This window comes from Gallus gallus, chromosome 1 (genome assembly GCF_016699485.2).
Source record: "Gallus gallus isolate bGalGal1 chromosome 1, bGalGal1.mat.broiler.GRCg7b, whole genome shotgun sequence".
NCBI classification, from domain to species: domain Eukaryota; kingdom Metazoa; phylum Chordata; class Aves; order Galliformes; family Phasianidae; genus Gallus; species Gallus gallus.
Window position 1 is genome coordinate 143,396,973 of NC_052532.1, and position 22,183 is coordinate 143,419,155.

At 36.4% G+C, this 22,183-nt stretch overlaps 1 protein-coding gene across 2 annotated transcripts in view; it reads right to left on the reverse strand.

Annotated features, from left to right (window-relative positions):
* The window catches only part of ITGBL1 (integrin subunit beta like 1), a 137,058-nt gene that overhangs the window by 13,417 nt on the left and 101,458 nt on the right, over positions 1 to 22,183 (reverse strand). For both annotated transcript variants that reach the window (XM_046900718.1, XM_416966.7), the window contains one exon: positions 11,759 to 11,875. In XM_046900718.1, the coding sequence (XP_046756674.1) occupies positions 11,759 to 11,875 (117 nt within the window). The remainder of the gene's footprint in view (positions 1 to 11,758; positions 11,876 to 22,183) is intronic.

Below are 22,183 nucleotides of genomic sequence, written 5' to 3' on the forward strand. Positions count from 1 at the left end.
AGGGAACTGAGATAATTTGATAGCTGGGAAGTTGGGAACAAGTCGTAGGAGTATCTGGCAAAGCACTGAACTGTAGGACGCAGAGAATAAAATCAGCAATTTTACTTTTCTAATTTGTGTACTTCTTGTGAAACAACATAACTTGACATTACAAACTAGGAGACAGCACTGTCAGCAGACCAAAGGAGAGACAAATCTTGTAGTTTGCTGTAAGTGCTGATACACAAATACTTCACTAATTTATATTAAAAAATACTGCAAGCTCCAAAGTCTTGGAGCTGTCCATATTCACAGACATCTAAATCTTCAGAGGAATTTTTGCAGCTCAGATCATGTATTGATTGTTCTTAATTCTTTTTGGTCTTATTTTCTACACAAATGTTAATGTTCAGTAACAAAGAACCCAACTTTATTAACAATTTTGCAAGTGAGATTCAGCAATTACAAATTTACATAAATACATTTAATACATATCAAATATTATGGATTGAGCTAGCAATAGGTGATGCCATGCAAAGTCTACATAACCTTTCTACGGATAAGTTTCTCTCTGAGTATTTTTATCTGCCTTATCTTTTTTTTTTTTTTTTTGGTAGCAAAATACAGATTAGATTTAACAGATTAGATTTAAGAATATGTCAGCAACTGATAAGCAAGATGCTCAACAAAATTAGTTGTAGAGTTATAAATACTTTTACTCATTTTAGCAAAGAAAAGTAAGAAACATGCTGATTTCACCAAGGAAGTAATTTTGCTTCATTTTTTTGTATAGTCATTATGATTTAAAGAATTCAGAGAATGATCATGCTTGTAAAACCTTCACGTAAGTCAAATAAAAAAGTAATGAATAAGCATATATTTACAGGAAACAAAATTAAGAAATTCCCACATAAAATTATGACATACATTGTCTTGCATTGGTCATCCCTATTCTCTTCTGGGGCCAACTGGAACTGGCTGTGTCCAACCTGGGTCAGCTTTGAATCTCACAGAAGCCACCCCTGCAGCCCCCACCGGTTAATCGCAATAGAACCATATAAATCCCCAGAGCATAAAGGACTACTCTGTTTTTTACTCTGAGGAATCTATTTTACCAAAATAGCATTTACTATATTATGAGGTGAAATGAGGAAAGAGCCTGTGAAAACCTGTTTTATTTAGATTAGTTATTTATGTCCTATTTGCAGATGCTCTTAGCATTTGTTTGATGTTCAAACAAGCCAATCTTACAGAAGGGCCAAAACATTACAAACTGCCTCTCAGTTGAAACTAAAATTAAAATCATTTTAAAAGTGCTCCAGTTTCATTCCAGTGAATCTCATACTCTCAAAATTAGGAGCAGCAACAGCAACAAAAAGCATGGAAGCTTTTAGTTCGGAAGATAATTTCCTACAAGGAGGAGTTTAAAAATCAAGAGTATAGCAAAAGGGAAAAGAAAAATCTCTAATTGAAGATGTAAAGTTCAACAGTACTGAATTGGTTAAAGTAATGAAATACTGATTTAACTGTTCAGAATAAACAAATCTATTGGAAAGTGTTGGCCTGTTATCAGATTTAAAATTCAGATTTAAAATAGAGCAGTTAAAATCACAAATAAATTGCTTACTGTAATAGATCTTCATTCATAAAAATAAGTGTTCACGATCATTTAAATATACGACTGAATATTTTAAATGCTTATCCTCAGCAAACAAAAAAAAAATGCTGTGATGGAAGGACAAAGGAAAGAAAAATATACTATTAAATATTCTGTTACTTTGTTTAAAATTATTGTTGTCAGAGTTGTCAGAGTTCCCAAAAAACCTACATGATATTTGTCTAATACAAAAGGCACCACTACATGTGAATTTTAATATAATGAAAACAGTAAATTAATAATTTCAGAGGAAAAATCATTCTTATTTATGGACTAAACAACTGCAATTAGATAATGTTCAAAAACAGCAAGTCGAGAGCAGCCTTGAAGAAAATCTGACACCTCAGGAGAACAAACTTCTCAAACTAACAAAATATATATAAATACTATAAAGCCAACATTAACCATAAATGAGGAAAATAAACTGTCAGCTTTTAAAATATGAATTTAACTGTCTTGTATAAAGAATTTGTCTGATAGCCCAATGGCTGCACTATATAAGAGAGAAGTCCACTAATAGTGGAGAGGCTTTACTAGTTAGAAATGAGAAAGATGTACAGCCAAAGCAACCTACATAAATGAGAAATTTAATTCTGAATAAAACTGACATAACAGCTAGGAAAAAAAGAAGAAAGAAAGAGAGACCAGAAAATAAAAAGCGGATGAACAATAAATTTTAAATGTGTATTATGAGCATGAAAAATCTCAGCATAATGCATGATCCCCAGTTTAGAACAAAATATTAAATGAGACAAATATTTCTCTCTATATTTAAGTATAAACAGGATTTTCTCTTTATTACCTAAGAATAGTAAAGTACTTTCTATTATATTATTAACATAAAAGAATATAAAAAATCATATATCTGGGAGAAATATTGCTTAATGAGCAGGCTTTATTAACCTGCCCAAATATACTAAAACAATTGGTTAAGAAAAAAATTACTGGATCACTGTTTTTTATTTTTTTGAATATTGGAATACCAGGATAATGCCAGCTATGAAAAATAAAGTCAGAGAAACCAAGCAGAAACTGAAAGCAAAATACTTATTTTCTATTATGTTTCCATTATATGTTTTTCGGTACTGTCCAAGTCTAGTAAAGGTGGACTGTGGTTCCAGCTTGAAGCATGCAACAGACAGGCAACTCAACTGAAATTTCCATGAAGAGGACTAATGCAATCTTCATATGCATATAAAAGGAGAGAAATGAATAGGAACAGAAGTAAATAGGAACATTTAGAGCAGTGAGGAGATGGAAACACACTGTGATAATCCATGTTTGAAAAGATTTTGAGAAACTTGGAAGAATCACAAAAAGTTCCAATGAAAGAATTCAAAGGGCAAAGAAAATGACTTGTTGAAAGACCTTCAAAGATCTTTATCTATTCACTGTATGGTGGAAAAAACTAAACAAAGAAAGAAAAAAAAAAGCAAAACAAAATGAAAAAAAGACTAAGAAGTGTTTCATCAACATCTGAGCTCCCTTCTTTGAAGGTATTGGAATGGGTTCTTAAACTACCAAAGAAAGACAGAACAAGAACCAGAGAGAAAAGCTGGTACTGACAAATTGAGACAATCTGAAAAGTGAAAAAACAGTTATACAAGGATGATAATTATTGGGGTAAACTGTCTAGTGATGTTGGTATGGATCGATAATCTTCAGAGCATGGCTGGATGCCCTTTTCAGAGACAAACTTTAGTTGCACACAGTACACAGAATTCAGTACAAGGGAGTCCTATGTGTAACATAATGGCTACTTATAGCCTAATATATGAAGTTCAGTGTATAAGACCTTTTTGACCTTAAGTTGACTGAGAAATCAACTTTCTCAGTCAACTTAAAAACTGATACATTAGCACTCCTTTATTGCTTATTTCAACAGAAAGACTCTGTTAGAAAGCTTATTCCAAACCTAAGTCAAATTTTATGCTCTTTTAAAAGCTGAACATACTAAATGCTCTATGTATCTATGTGAAGTCTCAACATGTTATACTTCTGCACAAATGTCTGAGTCAGCAGGACAGAAATCGGTAGTAAATTTAAAAGAAAAAATAATAGGAAAGTAATGATCTAAATAATTAAATTTAGTACAGAATATACCATGTATGCTTTCAGATCTCTCAGTCAAGAGAACCTGATCCCTGCACTGAAGAGGTTTCAATAGAAAAGATGAAAAAGGAACAAAAGAGAAATTACAAGTTGAGCTCAGATGCCTAGCGCTGACTGACATAATCTAAAGCATCAAGGACTTCTTCATGATGGCAGTAACAATATAAGCATCCCTGTGTCCTTTTAGAGACACACTATGGCTGGATACAGACATCAGAAATCATACAAGGTGCCTACATTTAGATAACTGAAGACTTTCAGTTGATGATTATCAGATGATATAGTCTGTGAACTCCATAGCAGAGTCAGGAGTTGAATATATATTTCTGAATTTTCAAACCAAATAATATCAAAAGCTGTCTTTAATTGGATGATAGTCTGATACTATTTTTTTTTTCTTTTCTAATTGGTGTTCCTAAGCATTTTAGCTACATTATGTCCTACATATTTCTGTTTCTGTGAAGCAATATTACTGCAAGAAATGAGAAAACTGTCTGACAGCAACCACACCATAATATTAATAGTTAGCTTTGCTTAATGAAGTGTAGCATTAATCACGGCTCTCTCATTATGAACTTATTGGTCTTATAAGGCATGCAATCTGAAAATGTCATATTTCTGCCTCACTGTATATATGAGAGAATAAATGTAATTCATGATTTCTGCAGTATGGACCTAGAAACCTTCATTAAAAAGAATTCACCATTGCTTTTTACCATATAGCAATGCATAGTTATATTCAAAAAAATGAAATCAGCATGTCCTCTGAATCAAATTACTTATTCTAGCTGGATAGTAATAACAAATTTATGTTCAAAGAAGCATGGCAATTAGGGGTAAGTTATACCAGCCTCTTGGGAGGGACATCATCCTCTGTACATACAAGTAATGTTTATGTGATCACATTTACAGTGAAAGCAGGGTTGGTTACAGTGAGAGCAGGGTTGGTCTCTTCTCACTGGTGACAGGTGACAGGATGAGAGGAAATGGCCTCAAGTTGCACCAGGGTAAGTTTAGGTTGGATATCAGGAGAAACTTCTTTATGGAAAGAGTTGTTCAGCACTGGAATAGGCTCCCCAGGGAGGTGGTTGAGTCACCGTCCCTGGATGAGTTTAAAAACTGTTTGGATGTGGTGCTCAGGGACATGATTGAGCAGAGGGTTATTGGAGTTAGGGTAGTACGGTTAGGTTGAGGTTGGACTCGATGATCTTTAAGGTCTTTTCCAACCCAAGTCATTCTACGATTCGATAATCCTTCAGCAATTTTAAGAACATGATTTGGAAGTTTCTGTGTCTCTTCCTGAAGTTTAAAACAAAGCTGGCAATTGTAGCTTCAAATATATATAGACTTGTAAATCATAGTTTTTCCCTTGTTTTCTGCCAATACATAGAGGCTGCTATTAGAAATCTTAATGCTAGTGTAAATTAAGTATGAATGGAAATGTTTAGGTAAGCACCAGAAGAAACACCAGAATTAAGTTAAAATCATGGCCTGTATTGACATCTAACAGCACATTCACAGCAGGAAAACTGAGCGATATATTATGCTGTCAAGACCATGATGACTTGATGTCATCAAAAGTCTGTGTGCTCCACAGTACAGGATATCAAAACAGAGTGCACAGTACATATATGTAATTGCGCTTTCCTTTTGAGCGCAACAGGAACAATATTGTTTGAAGAATGTCAAGACAAAAAGTACAAGACTTCTGTGGAAGTAAGCAAAATCCCGAGTCAAGAAAATCATCTTAAGTGGTGGGCTCTAAAGGAAATGAACGACGTGTTTAAAAACTAGCAGGTGGTTGTTCACCAAGAAGAAAAGACGTACTAAAAGCTTGATGGTGGGTGGCTCTTGTCCATCTTCCACGTCACACAGAAATGATCCTGACCAAACACTTAAACCCAGATATTTGGGTGCTTGCAGGTCTGTGAGTGTGAGAGTTTGAGTGAATTAATCAATGAGAGACTGTGTCTAAGAGGTGAAAATTAATTTACTTTGGGATTTCATTTCATAAAAAAAATAAAAATATCTTCTTATGTAGAGTTTCACTACACAGATTTCCTGTTCTTAGAGGAGAAAAAGGTGTGAATGTAGACCTGAAGGAGAGAAATGCTATTTATTACCTCGGTATTTTCTCCAAAGCACAAAGCAGTTCCTCCAGCTTTTACAAACCTTCAAACTACAATCAGAATCTCAAAATAATGAGCCTAAAGGAACTGGGAAAAACCGACAAACAAAGAAGATAGCTGCATATACTCTTTGATGTAACAGACTGTGATATGCCAATTATTCAGTTACCCAACTGGATTCCATACAGTGTTATGATTAAATTTTGATGTGTTGTAGCCAAAACAAAAATTTAAGAAGTAATCAAGGTCAATTTGCACACTTGAAAATAAACATATCATGCTTCCTGAAGTCTGATTTTGCTACCAGTCAAAAATCTGGCTTGCTGGGATGACCAGAGGTTTGGTTGTTTCTTAATGTGAAAGACAATAAAGACATCTGTGACTGAATATGAAAAGGTCCCTTCAAAGTTGATTATCTAATTGGTTGCACAGTATATAAAGCAGAGAATGAAATATTGACATCTAGCAGTATGAGATCATCCCTAGTGCTATGTAAAGGTCCTGCTATGTGTTACTCGTTATGAGTTTCAGCCCTTACTATCTGCCCCGGCAAAGCTTGTGTGGAGTTTCAACCAATTTTTTTTTCTTGTTATTTTTATCATATTCAGCAGCATAATCCTGCACCTGCTAGTAGCATGTTGAAAATCCAGAAGGGCTTCTGATGTATTCCTTCAGTAGATTATGTTTTGCTATGACAAGAACTCACAGTGAAGCCCATCATGGTCCATAGAACAAATAAAAATGAATGGAGTTAAGAGCATTATCAGATCAATTTCAAATTGATCTTTACTGTTGTCCTGAACTCTTTTTGCCTGCCTGCCCTCAGTCCTGAAAGAGAGCAGAACATGTAGAACAGCAGTCAGTCCAATGAAGTGGAGCAGCCAACAGTGACATCACTGAAAACCATTACTGGACACAGTAGGGGAAATAATTACTCTTGTAAGATCAGGACACATCTGCAGTTTGTAGGAAAGCCACAACCTCAGAGGACAGAGAGAAGTATACCTCTCACCAGGACACGAGATAAATAAAGATTAAGCCTTGTGTACTTCAGTGACACAGCTGTGGCAAGACAGAACTCTTGCTGGCTTCAGTCACGTATGTGCTGGTGTTGGCACTAAAAGTATTTAGAAATAAATAAAAAACAAATAATAAAAAATCAAAAACTTGGTGAAGTCAAAGAAAGCATGATGTGTAATATTGTTGTGGAACAGCACTGCAATACATCAGGGCAAATCTTACACAATCTTTCAAGTCTTTTGATACAGTCCTACATCACATTCCTATCTCTAAATTGAAAATATACATGAATTTGAAAGATGGACTTTTCAGTGGAAAAGGAATTGATTGAATGGTCATAGACAGAGGTTTGTGATCAATGGCTTCACATCCAGGTGGAGGCCAGTGACTAGCGGTATCCTCCAGGGGTCCTTCTTGGGACTGGTGTTCTTCGACATCTTTATCAATGACTGAGATAGTGGGATTGAGTGCACCCTCAGCAAGTTTGCTGATGACACTAAGTAGAGTGGTGCAACAGATACAATAGATGGAAGGGATGTCACCCAAAGGGATCTGGAGAAGTTTGAAAAATGAGCCCAAATGAACCAAATGAGACTCAATAAGGCCAAGTACAAGATGTTGCAGTTGTGTCAGGATGATCCCAGATACGTGAACAGGTTAGGAGAACTCACTGGGATCAGCCCTGCCAAGAAGGACTTGGGGTTCTGATGTACAAATAGCTTAATGGAGGCCAGTAATGTGCACTTGCAGCCCAGAAGGCTGACAGTATCTCGGGCTGCATCAAAAGGCTGGCAGGGAGAGGGCCTGCCCTTGTAAGGCCCCACTGGCGTATTGCATCCAGGCCTGGGAATCTAGCACAAGAAAGACATAGAAGCTGTTGGAGTGGGTCCAAAGGAGAGCCATGAGTACGGTCAGAGGGCTGGAACACCTCTCCTGTGAAAAAAGACTGAGACAACTGGGCTTGTTCAGCTTTTAGAAGAAAAGGCACTGAAGAGACCTCATTTCAACCTTCCAGTACTTAAATTGAGTTTATAAACAGGAGGGAAAGTTACTCTTTGCACAGGCACATAGTGATAGGAAAAAAGGGAATGATTTTATACTAGAACAGAGAAGATTTAGGTTAGATATTAGGAGGAAATTTTTTACTCCGAGGGTGGTGAGGCACTGGAACATATTGCCCAGAGAAGTTCTGGATGCCCCATATCTGGAGGTGTTCAATACCAGATTGGATGGGGCCCTGGACAGCCTGATCTAGTGGGTAGCAACCCTTACTACAGTAGGAGGATTGGAACTAGTTGATCTTTAAGGTCTCTTCCAACTCAAATTATTCCATGATTCTATGATCCCTGAAATAAACTGGCCTCCAAGTAATGGGCCCTTAGGTAGGTAGAACATAGCAATCTCAAAAAGCTGCATCAGACACCTCCTCTAGCAATAGTAAGTCTCTGTGCAGAAGCATGGACAAAGGAAGGAGAATCCATATGTACTAACAGAAGGCTGTGCATTCTTTTCCGAGTGCAACTTCTGTCTTTGGGGAGAAGAAATGTCTCTATTCCTGGTATTGCAATGACGGGCAGCTGATTTTTTAAGTGAATGACTCACTACAATCATACAGAAACATGATAATAAGGTCTCACTCTGTTGTACCCTAATTTATCATATCCTTCACCTCATGTCTTTCTACCATTGCATGCACAGCTGGTCTGGAAAGCAAGCTATTAATCAATCTCAGCTGGTCAGAGAAGGCCAGTAACAATACTTATCCAAATGATTAAGGTGGTCATTCACATTTCTCATTTCAGAATGTGTTTTATCTCAAAACACTGGTTTTCTTTCTGTATGCTTACAGGCTCTCAGTGCTCAGTGTCAGACTGCACATTCAGAGTCCATCTTACAGTTCTCTGCAGACAGTTTCTACCAAGAGTTTACGGCCTGAGGGTGATTGCATAGGTAGTGATAGTGGTAGAAAAATAATCATGGAAAGAAATAAAGGGGAAGGTATAAGCAGTTCAGCAAGAGATTTAAGAGGTTCCGGTTGAGATGAAAGGAAGAGCAAACACATAAGGAACAGAGAAAGATGTGTGTGCCATTAACACAAAATTAGTGGGAGAAGTTCAGTGAAAAAATAAACTGCAAAAGGAGAAATGAAACAAGGCTAAAGGTGGTAGAACCTTATGAAAGTGAAGAGATGAGAAATGCCACTTATCAAAAGAAACATTTGAAATGTTATCAGAAAGATAGTAAGAGTCAAACAAAACATCGGACAATTCCTAAAGGATTGGTTTGAAGCTGTCAGTCATATCAGATGCTGTTGAAGAGATGAAAAAGATAATAAAAAAAGTAATTCATCAGAAACTGTAGAGAGACAAATTTCAGTGAAAAAGTGGTTGAAAGCCAGAGTGGAAGCAGAACATTCATATAGAGTAAACAGCACATGTTATGAGCATGAAGGTGAGAGAATTTCACTTAAATGGTGAGATAAGAGAAAGCTGCAATCAGTGAGGACTCTCTGAAGATAATATAGATGTAAACATTCCTGTATTTAGAACTTAGAGCTCAAGTTCTAGAAGCTTAAGGAAGCAGCAAAGAAATCAATTATTGAGGTGAAGGAGTGGTTTCTTGGGCAGGTGGGTCAGAAGGATAGATAGAGATTGGATGATATAAGAAAATGAGGTCTCAGGATATGTGAGTAGTAAGAAAAAGGAGAAAAATACAGTTAAGGGAATGTGAGTGAAGAAGGCACTCCAGAGCTCCAGCAGCCATGAGAAAGTGGTATATGGGAGAGATTAGTGTGATCATTAAGGCACCTATATCCTATGATATAGGGACATGCTTCAAGAACTAAATTACAACCTAATCTACAGTACTCTAAAAATATGTTCACTGATATGTTAAAATGCAATAGATAGAACAACAAGGAAAAATGATAGGAATGTGAAAAAATAATCTGCCAATTATTTACCATTAGAATCCCAACAGATCTACCACAAAAATCCAACAATTTTTAGCAGGCATTATTAACTGCAGTATGGCTTCTAATTGGGAAGACTAAAACTCCAGAGACCAGCTGTGCCTCATTTAGTTCAGTCAGCTGCAAGTGAGAAAAGATGTTCTGATCTCTCTTGAGGCATTTCAGAAGCCAGCTCAGATCTTGGTGGATTTAATCATCATGTTGTATTTTTGCTTACTTACCTCCCTTTACTTCCAAGAGAGATCAGGGTGACAAGACTCCTGATATAGTGCTTATTTATGGTTTGGGGAAAAGAATTAGGAATGAGCTCAGCTCCCTAGAACACCAAAATCATAGGCTTGGCCTTCTGAAATTCTGACAACACATGCTGTGCACTGCAATTAAAGCCGGACACTGGAACTTCAGTTGCTTTTTCCGTAGAATTACTTCTCATCTGAAGAGAACCATTACCAATTAAACTATCAGCTTGAGTACAAGTGAAGGAGTTGAGCTTAAGTCTACCTCTGATTCATAATTTCGTGAACTGATCTCCCTTTCTATTTATTGTTTCAAAATTAGGAAAAAAAAACCAACCTTTAAACTGAATTAGTTATTTCTGTCACTGGCATGGACAAAGATGTTTAGACTTAAGGGAAGAGTTTATTTAGATAACAGTGTGAATTGGAGTGTCTCTTGCACAGTGAAAATTAACAGTGTTGAGCTGATTATCATTTCAGAGTGAAGTCCTCCAGCCAAAAATGAAAGTTAAAATTATCACTATATCTAATAATGGACAATGGAAATTTTGCCTATAATTTCCAAAATGTACAATTCAGTTAGCGGTATTAACACTGAAGCATTGTCACTGAATAATGTAAAATATGAATGACATAAGTGGAATGGATATTTTTAATCATGGAAGATGATGAATTTTGGTTCCCAGCTATTTTACTTACAACCAGCGTGACCCAGCATTTCAGTGCTTTTTTCTGCTTTGATGTCTTTTAAATAAAATTAAATTTCAAATTATTATTTTTCTACGCATTCATATTATTGAATTATCCTGAACGTTAAGAATTATTTTTATCATTGGTTAGATATTTTAACTCAAATATTCCATTCTGCCTGGCAGAACCCTGAAAGAAAGATTCCCCGTAGTCAGAAATTTTGTGTGCACAAAGATTGTGAAGCAATATGGTTTGTTTGTTTGTTTTAGATAGAAATAAAAGATATAATAAAATATGTCATGATTCATATAATTTTCTATTGTAATGTTAAGAATATTATTTTTAAAAAAGTCAATAAATATAGTAAGACAGCATTTAGGACAAATATGATTACCGTGTTTTTAAATACTATGTGTTATGTATACATTTACATATCTAAATCTTATTTCTTAATGCCAACATTCATCACTGCAAAACCAAGAAGTGAGGTTCTCATTATCAACACTAAAATAAACCAACTGAATGTACTACTATGATTACAATGTATATCAAACATTTAGATTATTTCAAAATATGTTCTACTTTCTAAGAAGATAGAAATATCACATTATTAACATAAAGTAAAATACAATGTTCTCAGTAAGTCAACTACACAAAATGCAAAGGTAAGATTACTTAATTTTTCAAGTTTTCATTTAAATATCTTTATTCTTCTTTAAAGAAAAATGATGGAATTTGATATATACTATAACACTTAGGATATGTGCTACCAGTTGTCTCTAATCCAGTTCACTATTAGTGCTTCTGGAGTTTTTAAATAAATAATCATTAACATTCAATCCTTATACTGCTTATGTTACTTATCTTACAATACTTATGTACTTATGTTATATTATCAGGGGAAATAGAGGGTTATAAATGGCCAAGATTTATATTAATTATATTATATTAGGTGAATGCATACCCCCACAGACATTGCCATCCGCACTTTCACACTGTCGATCATCACATTCACAGTTTTTTCCATAGACTCTGTTGTCTCCTGGAGGGAAACAAGTGCATTGGCCACATTCACATTTTCCTGTAAGAAGAAAATATTTTTATAGGTAAAATTTCAGTAAAACAAATTAAATGATATAACAAACTTATTCTATACCTCTCAAAGACATGTCACTCTGTATTAATTATTAAGTACGCACATAAATTCTATTAGAAAAAAATTCACAAAATTATCCTTTCTCCATGGCAACAAGAAGCAAAATATATTGCTTTTATGTCCTGATGGAAACAGAAATAATAGGCAATCATTGGCATTGTATCTGTATCATACATCAGCTTTGCATAACAGAGCTGTGGCACATGTTTAACTGCATAATTAACCTCTGTAATTGATCTAAAATATTTAGCACAAACCTCAGAAACTCTGAAAGGAATTAAATTAGAATTAAATCATTTATGCACTGGACTATCTAAGATGCTATCTTCTTCATTCATGTAGAATCATAACCCTTTAAGTATTCTCTTGGGCATCGGGAAAATAAACAAAATGAGGTATAGACCTCAGGAAACAGAAATAGAAAGCATAATCTCTGTCACAGTCTTCCCTGCCATCAACCTTATCATAGGAAAACTCTACAGGGCTTAAGGAGTGAACAGACTCAGCAAAGCTCTCACAGTTGGGATAACACTGATTTTCTAACTTCTAAGAGTTTGACTGCATAATTATATATATACATATATTTAAATACCATGCTACTGTAAGAATGCACAAAATATGAAACAAACCAGGGATAAACAGTCTTGGGAAAAGATAATGCATATAAAGAAAAGGACCACCAGACATATGCATAACATAGAACAGCCCATTTCTCTGGATATAGTTTAATCACAACAGCAACGTGGGCCTGGACACGATTGCAGAACCCAAATTTACAGGAGGAGCAACTATCATTCTAAAGCAAAAAGCCCTCAAGCGTCGCTTTTCATAAGGAATCCAAACAATTCAGCATCTGTGTTAGTTTTTCAGCACATGCTGAAATATTTTCTGCAATGGGAAAAGGAGTTAAGGAGAACATCAGTGGGACTTTCCTAACTGTAAGTTTCCTGACAATAAGAACTTTTACATCAACATTCAACCAGATCACTGTCATCTTTTAACTTTAATTCGTCACATTTGTTTTTCAACAAAATCAATCTAAATAAACTGAAGCTGGATGGACTTCATCACTTCTGGACAACATTTCCCACTTATTTTATTGTTGCTTGGCTCTTCAGCCTTCCATGCACCAATGTTCATTGAAGAATTTGAACGGAAATTCGATGTGCCAGGACTGAATCTAGAATCATGCTTTAAGATCATCTTAAAATTCAGTAATTTTTTAAAAGATAAGAAAGAATTAGCAGCAAATAATTCATGATATCTTTATAATATGCACTATTTTAAAACTACATTGCATGGACAATTATATGAGGATATTAGTTGCAGAAGGAATCATAAGAGAAAGTTCATTCACCAAATCATGAAATAAATTTGTATTTGATAATCTTGACAATATCTAAGATATGATTGGATACAGAATGATTGATGTTATTTGCATGCCTTCTCTAATCCATAATTATTTAACAAGGAAAGCATTCATAACTGGTATAAAATGAATCCTTACTACTTAAAACAAACAAACAAACAAACAAAAACAACAACACTTTTGAAGTGTCCACCTTGTTACATGTTGGGGATATCACAGTTTCTTTCTATCCATCCATCTAAGACATACCAGCTTCTTCATCACCACATCATCAAGTGTCCCAAAGCAGAGGCAATCACCCTTAGGCAGATAGATACCTACCAGATGAACAGTACCCACCTGTTGTGGAAAATCTATGAAAATATACAAAAGAACCATCTTTAACACTGGCATCCTGGCCAGCTAACGGTATAGTGAGGAGGATGCTTGAAGGACAATAGGATCCATTTGAACAAATTGCTTTGAAAAGAGGAGTCAGCAGAGATGGAAAATCCTCCAGAGGGATAAGCAAAGGAATGTTCTGTAGTGAGGCTCTTGCACATTCTGTAATTAAGAAATGCCTTCTGGAATGTGTAAATTAATAAGCAAGAATGACTTGAGAGCCTGGTGTTAGGGCACTTGCGCTGGAATGGAAATAGTTCCTCACAGTCCCTGCTGCGATTGATATTTATTTGTTTTAGTTCATGTGCAACAGTTCTATCAGGGAAAGACTGAGGAATATCCCATCTTCAAGCAGACAGGATGTTTTCTGCATTTAAGAAATGCAAGCTCAGCTTGGCTTTGCAAAATCAAGCAGAAAGGGGTTTTTGATCTTCTCATTCTTGTCATCCTAGCTAATGAATGAAACACCAACATTCAAACAGCTCAAGTTCCTTTTTTATGTCTGTGCCTCATGTTTGCTTTTGGCTAGCTCCCCACTAAGCCCAGTGTCCGCTTTACATCATCTGATCTAAATTCAATGTGTCTTGAAAACAGACAGAAACTTTATCCAGTCAGCGCTCTGGAAAAGGATTTCTCTGAGCTATTTCTTTTGAAATACTCAAAGATACATCCATAGCAGCTTAGTACACTGCTGAAAGTGGCAGTCAGATTATTACTTCATCATTCCTTCTCTTTCCACGTGTGGTAAAATCAGCACTGGGAACATGTGAAGGGGATTTAGTGCTGGCAGTAAATTACTGTAACTTTGAAGTGACTTAAAAAGCATGTTTTACCTCCAAAAGCATCGCAATTTTCATTAGATCGTATCAGGTGGGCTCACTCTGTGGAGCTAATTTAACAAAGGATAAAAATTCATTTTTCTTCTGAACAACTAGCTACATAGGATGGAGTAAATATAAATTCCAAAGACTTCGTTTGTCACCATATAGGTAAATGCAATAGTTATTAGCATTCTGGAACAATAAATTTCAGTTTCTTCCCCAGGAAAAGCAGGATAAGGCGTTTTCAGAGTAAGCCTGCTCCAATCATACTGCTACTTCAACAAATGTGTTGCTATAGAATTAGCAGAAGCCACACCTTATTCTGTACCGTTATTCTCTTAGTTACTACGATAAAACACTTACCATACAAATTCAGTCGTTCAAAAGTAATTTGAAGCTCACATTATACTGAAGAGGGATCAGCACTTCACTAAACATACCCTTTCTTTGTCTGGAATAATAGGTTTCCCATAGCAACCTGATTATAGAGGGAAAGCTACTGCCAAACACATCCTAAATTCTCTTTAAATTTCAAGGCATACAGAAACAATTAAGCACATGAGGACTATAATATTTGGCATCTATTCAACTAGCAGAGCCAGAGCTATGCCTTAATAGTGAAGAGACACAAGTTTACCTCTGTCATCTAAGAGCGAGTGGTTTCCTCTCCTCACTTAACAGAGGCAGCAAATGTCACCATCTGATGACTTCAGATGAAGGAAGGGATGTTACATTAACTATTAGCATCAAAAGGCTATGCTTATTGCAATACAGGACTCTAAAAATAGAATAATTATAAAAGACATTTATTTGTCTGCAGTCTTCATATTTACTTGCACTCTTTTCTTCCATTGATGTCGATAAAAGTATTAATTTATTACTTATAACTGTTATTGAAGACTGAAAAAAGACTGCCTCAGGGTTTTCTTTGCTTCTAAAGGGAATTTGACTGCCACATGTCATTAAAACACTTAACTGTGTTAGATAACTTACTCTGGAATTAAAAAAAAAAACAAAAAAACTGGGCTGTGACTGCTTAGCTTTTGATTTTACCCACCATTTACTATAGTTGTTTTTGTGTGTTTTTTTTCTTTTCTTTTTTTTTTTTTTTGCCCAGCATTTCTGAAAACATAGCTAAAGTAAGTGGTGCCCAAACTTAAAGATTACATCTGCTGCCATGCAAATTGCTATGACCATTAGCTGCGTGCATTCAAACCAATTTCCAGTTTCCTATATGGACTGAACAACAGTCTCTTTTGTACAGGTAATTTACATTTTAAAACACTGTGCTAGAAGTATATAATTTGTGTAATAAAACATCTTTACCCTGTTATTGACAGCAAAAGCAGTAGGAAGACAGAGCAATAGCTTAGCTTTCAACATTAAAATAAACACTGAATATAATAAAATATATTTTACTGTCCTTTCCTGACCATAACTATTATATACAAATGATTTTTCTGTATGCAGTATTGATTTTTAATCTCACTGAAAATAAATTGTTTGGATTTTTTGTGCAGGTTGTGTTGTTTTGTTTTGTTTTTATAAGTGTAAGGAATACGGTATGAAACCACAACACTATCTTTCAGCCCAAGCAGAGATTGCTGCAAAAGCCAACCAGGTTCATCAGCACATGGGAAGGATGATGTTTCACATCACTGATAATCAGAAGGGAATGTGCCTTCAGGACGGACTTTTCTGCCCTGTGGCTGTCCCAGGTTTAATGTCTGAAAACATTTCCTATCAGAAATTGCAATTACTTTGCTATCAAGCAATCTCAGGCAGTGAGAACATTCAGCAAAGCTTCTGTGTCTTTCTGCCGCCAGAACTCACTTCATGCTGGATGGGAGCAGATGATCTGAAATAATGTTCAGAAATGGCAAACCAGAGATGGTATATGAGGAGATCTGCACAGATTAGTCCATGTTGAGAGATACGCTGGGTAGAGGAAAGCAGATTTGACTTAAAGTACTAATACATAGCATGATGCAGCTTCGGTAAAAGAAAAGGAAGGGAGGCAAAAGAGACTGGTAAAGAGAATGAATGAGTAAAAATGTGCTGTGTGTGCCAAAAATAAGGTGGAAAATCTCATAGTGCCTGCTCAGTCTGAAGCACTAAGAGCAAGTTTAATCTGAGTGAGTTTATACAATGCTGAGAAATGTATGAACTCCAATAGAAAACAATGGACACATTGGCATCTCCAGTTCCCCAGGCGTCCTGCAGCGGCTTCTCACACCTTGAATGGCTTTTCATAAACAAAAATAGCTGTTTGCATAAAAGTATTGTACCGCCTGGAAAAAATAGCACTGCCTTATACTTGATGATATCCACAGCTATTAAAATGTAATTCCTGGACTTAAACAGTAATTTATGAGGTGCCAGATAAAGCACACATTTAGAAACATCTTTAATATGTAGAGAAGTATCTTTACAGCCTCTTCAAACATTGAGTTCACACAAAGTATAAAAACTTGGTGATTATTTCTGGCAAGGATTTTGGACAGGCAGGAGCAATGCTCTACTGAGCAACATTTGAGGAACAACACCTGCAATTCTATGGTTATATTGGGAAAAAAATAAGTTTTCCTCTTCAAGAAAAGTTTTATCTTAGTACAATTCTGTTTGTCTCAAATGCTCCAACATGCCTGACAAGTTGTGACAAAGCAGCTAGGTGGGCTACCATAATTCTGGTGCAACATCTTGCAAAAAGGATTCAACATCTACGTGAACAAGCAATTTTCCTGCTGGACTTGAAAACTCCTTTCTGCACTGAAGGCCTATTTCCCCCTTCCCCTCCCAGAAATGAAGAACATCAGAGTTCTAAATGCAGCTTGTCCTCTGTACTGAGTGTTCAGCTGTAGCTGCAGAATGAGGAGGGTGCACTGTGCTGCTCACCATGACAACATATATCACAAGTGCCAATGTTGGTACACCCCAGAGACAGGAGTGGAGTTGTGCAGGAGATGCATCAGCAGTGCATTGCACCTCATGAGTCTGTACAAAATAGAGACTAGGAGATGGCATCCTGTACAGCAGCTTCCTGGCCTTTTCACATATCAGGCTGCAGTACTGATGTTTGATACTGCAACAGAAGCTACAAGAATCAGGATTGCTTTCCTTATTGTGCATAGGATTTCTCCATTCGGGTGCTGGAGACCCGGGTGGCTTTCTCTGGAGATTTTCTGATGAGAATTGTTTTTTCCTCACAAGGCTCAAGCAACAAGTACTTTCTGCAATAAATCACTCATTTGAGTCATTAAAATGCATGTTTAACTTCCCATAGACAAGAAAAACTGTGCTGCAAGTATCACAAGAACTACTTGTCCACATTTGGGTAGGGAACTAACTCTGTTTCTAAATCAATAGACAGAAAAACAAACACATGTCCAATGTTTATTCATAAACAGAGGTTATTTGCAGCATGACTGACCCAGGACCTCAGCTACAGTTATAAAAGCTCCAGAGAAGAGCTCAGCTGAATCATGCAGACATATAATAAAATGAAAATTGCTTTAATAAATCCAAAGTCAAGTTTCCAGACTTGGTATCTGTGAAGTACTTTTCATGTTGTGAATTCAGAATGCTGAAGCAAACTACTAGCAACATAATATGAGATTTTCCTTTGCCTATATAGCCAGTTCTCAACTGCTAAAACTGCATCGGGTATTAATTACATTCAGCACTCTTCAAGGGTCTGAAGCAAACAGAGTAAACTAACTACATCACATTGCTGCAACACACTTTTACAAGACTTGTATCTGCAACTGGTGAGTTCTTGTTGCAGATTGTATTATCTCCCTTTACATGCAGCCTCCAAGGCCAGGATTCTTTCACTTAATGCTGGCACTGATACCCTTATTTTTATCTGAAGGGATGAGACATGCTTGGAAAACCTACTCCAAAACTGAGCTTAGTGACACTGGGCCATTCACTTCTACGCAAAACAGCAAAGTCCCACTATGTAAGTGTTGGGAATGGTGTATTTGCTATGCGAGGAGTACTATACAGAGTGTCATGGTGACTCTCGGGACTTCTCTGTATACAGGTTTTCTTACCTTTTCCACTAGAAAATGTTATTTAAAGTTCCTTGTCTGAGGCTTACCTACATTCATTTTCCTTCAGTGGTTGTTGGGATCAGGATTTGCAAAAATTCATAAACTGCTGCAGTCATTCCACTATTGCATGCATGTCTTAAGAGATTGTTCATTGGTAGAAAGTACCAATCTTTACCTCTTATCAAAAATGGTGTGATGTGTTGTTTTTATTCTTCTTTTTGTAGACAGAAAATGTTTTAATCTTTCTTTTTTTTTTAACTGAGTTGCTTTATTATGTGAAAGTGTACCAAAAAGCTCTGACAATATAGTTGTTCTTATGGAGAAAGGATACGCACAGGAAGAATGATCTCTAAGACAAATAGTCTGAGGAAATAAAAGATCAGAAGCATTTTATCCCAAAGAACAAAAGCTTCATGGCAGTGTAAGCAACTGAATATCCAGGACTGCAAGAGGAAGCATTACACAACAGCAATTGCAAATGGCTAAGGCTTACCCCCTGCTTTAGTACAGGCAGTATGTATGACTAGAAGCCTAATTGCAAAGTTAGCATATGGCATCTGAAGTAAATGCTCTTCCTTTGTGACAGCCCAGTAGTGAATACTTCTTTAGACAAATCCACTCAGCAGCAGCACTTTACAGATTTAGCATCAGATAGTCTTTTACAGCTCTAGCTGATCAGCCCTGCTGATTTGTTTCTTCTTTTCCAAGCTGATTTGTTTTTGTTTTTTTTATCCTTCTTCCTCTCTCTCTTTACATATTACGATAAGAAGCACTGCTGTGCTGCTAGGTTCCTTTTCAGAATGTTAACTTGTTGACATCTGCTATCATCATCAAGAAGTATGTCTCCTCCATCTGCCTCTTCTCCTTAGGAGTGCTTTGAGGACACCCTTCCTGAAGGCTGCTATTGTGTTCCTGCACTGTCAACAGGGAGTTTCTAGTGGAGCTCCAGGAGAGGAGTCATCCACAACACTCCTGCCTACTTTGCATGAGCAGGATTTTAGAACAAATGCTTTGCTTCTCCCAGTGACATTTTACTTTGCTCTCCTGCCCTTGACAATTCACTCCCCATATTAAGGGGACGAGTAGGATTATGAAGGCAATTACTTCTGTGTTTGAAAGAAATGTGATAGTCAATGTCACCACACAGTGGAGAGATGCGTGAAGAAGACAAGATAGAGGTGGCAAAGCACTTTCTAAAGAAATGTGTTGTTAAGGCGGTGGAGATGGAAGAGAAAGAATTAGTTGGGGGAAAAAAAAAACTTAACAGTATGGCAAATGTCACTTCAAAGATGCAATATTCAGCAAAATATAACCTGATTTTTCCTACCTTCCTTCCCCTCTTCTTCTCTCTCCAAGAAATTAGTTCCTTTCTTCCATCAACCTCTTTCTTTTCTGCTTTCCAGTCAATTTTCTTATCTTTCCACATTGTCCAGTGGATCATCCCTCCCTTAAAAATGCTTCACCAATGTGTACTATGCATTTTCTCCTTCTACAAATCACATTGGCTTTTAGATCATGCTGTTACCTTCTGTAGCTTGTACTGATCTCTGCCTTTACATCTGTTCACTCTTTCTCTGCAAAATGCTTTCAATAATTCAAACTATCAAAAAAAACTACTGTAAAATGATGCCAATAAATCAAGTAAAGGACACAGCATTCCACTAAAACTAACATCTCCACAGAATAAGAAAAGTAAAATATTGCATTTGATTCAAAGGACCTGGCTTGAAAATGCTTTTTCTTTACCTTGGCAACAATCAGGAAAAATAGGGCTCATTTTCCTTTCAGCCTGTCCAATTGTCTGATAATTCACATAAGTTGCTATAAAATATCTTCTAGCAAACTCCAAACCTAATGAAGATCCACAACCTAATGGTAAAAGATATATGAAGCATAAGAACGTTGCTCAAGAAGCTTTGATGGCTTTCAAGCCATCTACAGCTTTAGACATTTGACTGCCTTATCATCCAGAGGATTGACATCTTATCTCCTTTTTACATGATCTGCCATGTAATGAGTCATAGCACTAATTCCACAGAGATATTTAATTTGCAGATTAATTTACTAGAAAATGTCAACTACTTTGTGGAAGTTTAATCACCAAAATGTTAACCTTGTTCACTTCCTGCTGATGCCTGTTGTTTATTAGGTAGTCAATTTCAAGATATTTTAGGGTTGTAATACAAGCCTATCTATTATAGTGTTTAAACTCCTAGACACGCTGTTCTTTGAAGCTTTAGCCAAGATTAAAGAGCTGTATAATCGCAAAACAACAATATGAAGAGATTCAACTGCATAGCAACCATCAATATTATTTGCAGATAACAGACTGCTAAGTTCAGAAACCATGGCAACAAATGACATCACACTGTATCTACCTTATTGATTAGCTTTCACCTCAAGACTTTTTCTAGAAATGAAAGACATTACCTAGCAACTGCATCATCTACCAAGTTGTTCCAAGTCAAAATGCTCTTGCTTGTCAGTCGTAAACAAATTTGTCCTTTTTGTTGCCAGCCAGCCAGATTGTGCACTAGCCTCTTCTTACAAGGCTCTCCATTTTATCTGTTGTAAAGACACTGCCTTATGGCTCTGAAAATCTTTGCCCTAAGTGTAATAGTGAAATCTGTGAAATAACACTTCCTCCTGGTGACCAAAAAGATTGGCTTTGAGAAAAATATGCAATCTATAATGAGGGAATTAAAGGAAATATTTTAACAGCTTTTTAAATGCAAACTTTATCTTTGGAAAACCACACAATCTTCCATTTTTTCTCTGCCTGATTTTAAGTATTAGGAGTAAATTCTTCATTGCAGGTTTTCCTGAGCCCTGGTATTTCAGGAAGAGTGCATGGAATAACAAAACAGTGAGCCTAGAGTTATCAAAGAAGACTAACTAGGCACATTACCTACCACACTACAGGTATACTTGCTTAAAGTTCATGAAAACTATGCCCTCTGAAATCACATCTGCCTTGATATTGCCCCGTGAGTAGACAAGGGCAGGGCACTGTCTATTAAAACTGGGTTAGAGAGAACAGGTGTAATTATGAGCTTCACATACTTACAATCAGCCTCCCGTTTGGAAACATGAGCAAACCCCAGCAATTAAAGGTAGTTAGCAGTTTTCAAGCTAGTTGAAACACATGCAACAAATAATTAAAGCCTGCCAGTGAGGCTGAACTCTTTCTGCAGTATCTACCTCAGTGGAAATGGATTTGTGATCAGTTTCCAGGCCTTCCTAACAAATACAACAGTAATCAGAAATACTAAAATTAAGGTATTTAATTTTGTTTTATTTAATTTGGCAAACACAAGCAACTGATGCAAAAAGCCTAAGCCTGAAACAATCACCTACATGTTAATATTGATTCGAGTTCTCAGAGCAAGAAATCAGGTTTGCAGCTCACAGTACACCCAGAATTTCTTGAAGGGTTGTAATCACTAAGTAAGATGTATGCTTCTGCCAAGATGTCTGCTTTGGGTGGAACTGTGCCAAGTTTGTTATCATCAGGACAACCTATTGAATCCAGCTGTCAACTAGAAAGAGTGTGGAGGAGCCCCAGTCACCACCCACTGGACAGGAGAGTAGGAAATGCTACAGATGA